The 6335-nt window shown below is 47.7% G+C and overlaps 2 protein-coding genes across 2 annotated transcripts; one reads left to right on the top strand and one right to left on the bottom strand.

Moving 5' to 3' along the window:
* Positions 1–665: 665 nt before the first annotated feature.
* LRP88_00089 (uncharacterized protein) lies at positions 666–1407 on the top strand (the record flags this gene model as incomplete). Its single annotated transcript, XM_083236809.1, has 3 exons — positions 666–1191; positions 1249–1330; positions 1392–1407. 3 exons carry the CDS (start codon positions 666–668, stop codon positions 1405–1407), a joined length of 624 nt encoding a protein of 207 aa, XP_083107426.1.
* Positions 1408–3955: 2548 nt separating this feature from the next.
* Positions 3956–5341, bottom strand: LRP88_00088 (uncharacterized protein; the record flags this gene model as incomplete). The annotated part of the gene is made up of 1 exon (XM_083236808.1): positions 3956–5341. The coding sequence occupies one exon, from the start codon at positions 5339–5341 to the stop codon at positions 3956–3958; it is 1386 nt and encodes a 461-aa protein (XP_083107425.1).
* Positions 5342–6335: the final 994 nt, after the last annotated feature.

The following is a 6335-nucleotide window of genomic DNA, read 5'->3' as shown; positions in this document are numbered from 1 at the left end:
TGTAAGCTCAGTGCTTGAGCGCAAGCGGCGAACTTCAAAAGCGCAAGACGCGCCCTTTGGACTTCTTGGTTAAAAGTAATCCGGACCAGCAGTGCGGGGGCATATGAAGATAGTTATACTTCCAGGGTCAAGGTGTCATTGGCGTGGGGGGAAGGGTATGTAAACCACGACTCGAATGACGCAACTGTGTTCCGGCGGCGCGGCTTAGCTTCCCGAATTAGCTTTTTAGTGAGCATCTGTTGTCAAGAGTCTTCCTCAATGATTGCTGTATCTTGTCAACTTCTTGTGGTAAATACGCTCGACGTTTACTACTCGAGTGGATATGGAAGCTCATACTAGCCTGGTATCCGAAGCTGATGTTAGCAAGTCGGGGCTTTCTGGTGGGCTTTAATAGCTCCTGGTTAATCGGACGAGGAATACCGATGCGGTGGCAAAAGTCTTTTTCGGGTCTTAGTTCCCCAGCCATATTACTCACGATTGTGTCATAAAGCATCACCGATGATGATGCCGGCCTAGTACGAAGTATTAAATTGCCTTAGGAACCCTGGTAGCAATCTGCTTAACTATCTTCACTCCAGGCATTTCATCACTATAGCTCGGCTAATGCTACATCAAGCTACCAGGCAGAAGTTCTCCCATGACAGCATCATCACGCATCATCAAGAATGGCGGTAGTCCAGACTTCGGAGTTCCAATACTATGCTGGTCTCGATCCCTTCGAGCGTAGACTTCTCTACGAGCCAATCGTTCTCGAGTATGCAATGATTCAAAGCTGCAACCTGACCCGAGAAGAACCAGAAAGCCATGCTATAGTCGACTTTGACAATCTGCAGTCCGACTCCGAAGCCTTTCGCGTGCTTATAAATAAGCTCGCCCAGGTCTGTGACAATGAACGAGGTGGGAATTCAGTCACCGCCATGACGATTCTCGAAGGGACGAGTGGACCCGAATTCGTGTTTGCAGCGAACAGGAAGGACGAAGAGGAGACTAGGGCTACCACGAGATTCGTAACGAACTTACTACAGTTGGCTGGGCAGAACCCCCAAAATCTTAGCTCCGATGCCCTCGAGAAGAGAGTACTCTGGATGATATTAGCTTTCAACATGTCCCGAATAACCGAATACAAGGACGGACTCGATAAGGCTTTAGGCCTTTGTCTGGAAGACCACGAACGGCGACAGTCCGAAGATGGTATGACATAGTATATAGCAACGCCCACTACATGACACTGACTCCAACGATGAACAGAGACCTTGAAGAGTGAACTCCAAAAGCTCAGAGAGAAATGCAACTTCTCGGTCAACAACATACGCGAGCAGGAGGAAATAAAGTGCAAGTCTCCCCCCTCCTATCGACATACTTTATACATACCAAGACTAATTTTACCCTAGCACTGAGAGACTGTGAAAGGCTGATCAACCTGATCCATAATGCCCAGCTAGCAATGACAGGGATCAAGAAGGCCATCAGGACGAAAGCCAGGGGCAGCGAGTTCCTCAAGTCTGAGCCGTGGTGCGAGCTAAAACATTATCTCGGCCGTTGGCATTCCTACCGTCAAGCTGCGAGCTTCATTGTTTGTGCAGCAACAGCCTGGCCGCTACTATTCCAGGACTTTACGATCACCTCACTACCATCTAGTACTCGTATATCCAAGCCCATTGTACAGTCGGACCTGACAGCTGTCGCCATTGTTCAACACATGGAGGCTTTCGAGAAAGTAAAGATGCCAGAGCTTATGCAGGATGCCGAGGATCTCCGCAGGATGGGTCTGGATAAGACTATCCAAATTCAACTCTTGAAGAGAACTTTCAGGCCAATCGTACACGCAGAAGTTCTCATTCATCACTACCTCACCAAGAACGGAATTACAAGGCCAGATAGATTTTGGCGGCAATGGCAATACATCGGCGCCAGCAAGCCAACCTGTCGCTTATGCCACTATTACTTCGGCTCGCACTCACAGAGCCAGATTCAAGTTCGGCCTTCACATCTGAATCTGTACCCAAATTGGCGTTTACCGGAAATCTCTAACGAGGGCGATGCGGAAGCTCGAGAAGCTCACAGGAAGCTCTTGAAGAACATCGCTGAAAAGGTGCGCAATGACGCGAAGCGGACTTTGCAGCAGAGGACCACCAAAAGCAAGCAACACGACTCAAATACCTACTCTGCTACACCGAGATACCTTGCGAAGACGTCAGGGTCAACGAATTCTGATGGTCTCGCCTATTGCGAGGTTGATGCAGTCGGTGGGGGAGTCAGCCTGTGGTCGCCTTGAGGTGGAGTCGGATGGGGTGCCACGGAGGCAGATGGCAGCTGCTAGGCTGTCTAGGCAGATCACGATGTTTCGCGCCGTTGACTCTGGGAGGTTGAGAGCTGCTGAGTCCAGTAGTCAATGACAATATCAATTATGGTAGAAGTGATTTTCTGCCCCACTTTGCGGAGGGCAATGATCACAAGACGGGTGAATAAGTTACCCTAAACAACGGATAAAGAAAGAAAAAACACGACGCCAGTTGCTGGGTTAACCAGCACAGATAGCCTGCCATTTAAGTTATAATAATAAAATTTAAGCCTAATATCTTTAAGTTAACGTATATGTATAGCGAGTGCAACAAACAAACGAGTGCAACAAATTACCCTATAGTGAAATTTATACCTAATATTAAAATAATTCTAAAAAGTTCTTAAAAATTCTATTTAAATCTTAGTAAGTTAAAATTTAAAAGTCTATTTTATTAAAATATTATATATATAATATAATTTTTATAGAATTTTAAAAAATTTCTTTATAAGATGGTTTTAAAAAAAGGTATATTCGCACTGTATAAATAGCTATTTCTCTATATAGGGAATTTTTTAAAACTCTAAAAAAATCATTTTTATATTTTATATTTAGTTAGGTTTATAAAAGTAGTCTTTTTAAGTTTATAGCTATTTTATACCGGTTTTTAGAAATTTAAAATTAGCTATTTTTAGGTGCACAGTATGCTGTTGCACTCGCTTGTTTGTTGCACTCGCTTATCAAACACGTTATTAATATTATTAAACTCTTAGTTCATATAAGTTACCCTTTTATATCTCAGAGAATGGAAAAAAGAAATATATATAATATAATAAGGCTATAAACGCGTAAGGTAATATAGTATTTAAATAATAAGCTAAGTGCTTTTTTAAATAGCTCTTACCTCTTTAAATAGCTAATACTAATATGTATTTTAAATAAAAAGCTAGCTTTAATACTTATCTTTAAACTAACTCTGCTTTTTATAAGTAAGGTTATCTACAACTATTACCTCTACTAGTTTATTATTAGGTCTATAAGTGTTTTATACTGTTTGATAGGCAACTTTAGGAGATAGAGAGTGTAGGACCAGTTCGGCTTCCGGGGGCAGATGTCCTCGTACAACCGCGTCAGCTTGAGGAAATCCTCGAATTCGTTCGGGCTGGAGGTCAGGTGCGGGAACTACCAAGCAAGACAGGCTCCGGCTAACGCTGAATCCTACCAACAACACAGACTACGAGTAGTCAAAGTTGTAGATTGTGCCACATGGTAGTTCAAGATCCTGACTCAGCGCTGTTGTTCTCTCATCCCCCTCCCCTTTCCAACCTTGGAATCTTTTACACTGAATAGATTGGTAGTGTTCAAGGTTAGGGAAAAACAAGCCGGGACAAGGATCCTCTGCTAAGGGCGATGTGACGCGCCTGCCATTCGCTAGGTTCCGAAGGACGCGCCACCCTGGCCCGCTGCCGCCTATCCCTCGCGAGAGCGGCTCGCCCTTGGTGGAGAGGAAGGCCAGATCTGTGGGATCTCGGCATCTGCATCGCTTGCATGACAGTCTGATAGATTTAGTCATAGCCGGCCCATGCACGTGGTAGGTTGGAGGGTTAGTACGGAGGACAATATGCAGAAGATAAGACATTTTATTTAGTACATAAGAGAGCGCAAGCAGTGAGCTCAAGGAGTTTCCAAAGGCTTCTCCATCGTTACGCCATACACTCTTTTCATCAGCTCCGCTAGTGGAGTCTCCATGTCCTCTGCCAGCAGAAGAATCAAAGCCGTGCCGTCCTGTTCTTCGTGGTCCAACGGCGTGCCCAGCGCAGCGCCGCAGTCGTCACCGCTTTCGCTATCGTCCTCTTCGTCGTTGTCACTCATTTCCATGTCGTCACCGTTGTCGACGCTATCGGCAGCCCGACTAGCTTCCGGTGCATCAGTCATAGCAGTGTCGGTGTCGGCATCGAGCATTGTAAAGTCCTCGTCTGCCTGGTCGTAAAAGAAGTCGAGCGGGCCCTCACATCGGATATTAAACTCATCGTCTTCGGCAGAAACTAGCTCCACATATACGGCTGCACCCCCCGCCTTGAGTATGTTTTGTTCGTTGATGCCAATTTCCTTCAAGCTATATCCCTCAGGCAAGACATATTCATGGGGTTTCACGACGAATGAAAGGCCACCCTGATAGTTCGGCTTGGCGTAGCACACAGAACGGATATGACTTCTATGTGGATCTTTTTTCCAAAACGGGTGTGTCAGTTTACAGTGGTCCTCGTTTTCGTATTGTTGAATGCCCTCCCCACCGTCACGCGGGGGGACAACCAGTAACTGAATGGATCCAACGGACACAGAGCTCCACAGGTCATAGAGCGCATTGCGGATATCTGGGTCCAGGTCCGGGCACAATGACAGGTACTGGGGCGTCGGGTGCAGACGAATGTTCCTGTGCCGATCCATGAATAAACCTTCGATCTTGCCGGCGTCGGGACACAGCACCTTCAGCGAGCCATTGAGGAAGAGAGTGTTCAGCCGTCTGTAGACAGAATTCCAGAGACTTCTCTCCTTCCTGCCCTCTTTTCGTTCGCCCCATCCATCTTTCCCGACACGGGAACCGAGCTTCGACTTGCACCGGCTAAATGCTCTTCCGGCCTCGTGTAACTCATGCATCGAGATCCGGGCAAGAGTCTCGGCAGTAAGATAAACACGTGCATAGTTCACCGGGGAACCCCGACGCTCGACAGGCACCATGTGCCTTCCTCGCCCATGGAAAAATGTGGTCAAGTAATCCTTCAGCTGCGGCGCGCAAATGTCGTGTGCCGTACGACTGCAGTAGAAAGGCCGCCAGTGCCTGTTAAACTCCTTCGACACTTGCGTAAGGGTCCAGGGCGACCACCTCTCCGCCTTGTTCGTGTTCCGCCGCCTTTTGTCCCGGTCTCTGCAAGCCTGGCAGCAGTCCCAGACCTTATCGGGCTGGTAGATAGCAACGGTTCTGGGTTTCGCGGTTCCATTGAGAAAGTTGACTATGCAATACTTGATATCTGGGAAGGCGTGAGCGACAGTACGAGGCATGGCAGCATCGCCTCCGCGATAGAGTCTGACAGACACTGACCGTCAGGCAATTTAAGCAGCAATTCCGCGCTCAGACCTATCTTCCGGCCTTTCGAAGGTTTGGCCCGGGTGCTGCAACGTTTTGTGGGCATCTTGAGGTTCAAAGCCGACATTGAACGAAAAAGATACAAGAATTTCACATCGTACAGTACGCTGAGTGGAAAGGGCATCGATTGCAGCAGGAGCAACGATGTCTACGACAATAATAAAGAGCCTTCTTTTTCTGTAAAGGTAGTCGGCCTTTTTCTACGACCAATTGGTCCACAAAGGGGGCTGTGCTCGGCCAATCAGAGGGCTAGGCGCTACGTGACACATAACCGCCTGTATCGTATCGACTCAATACATCGAGTAGCGTCAGTGGATACGTTTGAAGCTCTTTCGTTGGATATAGTTCCAGGACGGCCAATAAAGGCTTGGAGAAAAGAGGCTAGCAAGGGTCTTTTACCCCATCGACGCTACTCAATGTGTTGAGCCGATACTGTACGGTACGTTTGGTCCTGCCTCATTAGCGAGTCAGTATCATGGGCTAGTTGAAGCCCAACCACACGGCCCACACTGGACACACTCACGCACTCATTGGCTCCCCAGCCGCCGCCATCGACCAATCATCTAACAACGGACTTCTACCGATCTTATCGCCTCGGTAAATCGACAAATGCTACTAACATTCTCTCTGACTCGCTCTCCTGCAGTATTTGCCGAGTCATGGAAGCGCCTGTCAAGTGTGTCATGGTCAAGTCGGTGAGTCTGGGGCTGCAGACCGCCGATCACCATGGGATTACCATAGGCGGAGGAGGCTGCCAACTATCACGCGCCATCAAACACGCGCCATCAAACTTGTGTGTTCTAATCCGGCGATTCATTCCTCCCACACACACAGGTGTATCGATAAGCATCTGTTCCTGGAAAACCTCCCGGCCGTACCGAGCCCCACATACGCCCCAACTTCTAAGAG

This window comes from Fusarium phalaenopsidis, assembly GCF_050370095.1.
Source record: "Fusarium phalaenopsidis strain FUZ10S chromosome Unknown contig_32272, whole genome shotgun sequence".
In the NCBI taxonomy this organism is placed as follows: Eukaryota; Fungi; Ascomycota; class Sordariomycetes; order Hypocreales; family Nectriaceae; genus Fusarium; species Fusarium phalaenopsidis.
The sequence above is the reverse complement of the archived record's forward strand: the minus strand, read 5'-3'. Positions and strand labels throughout refer to the sequence as shown.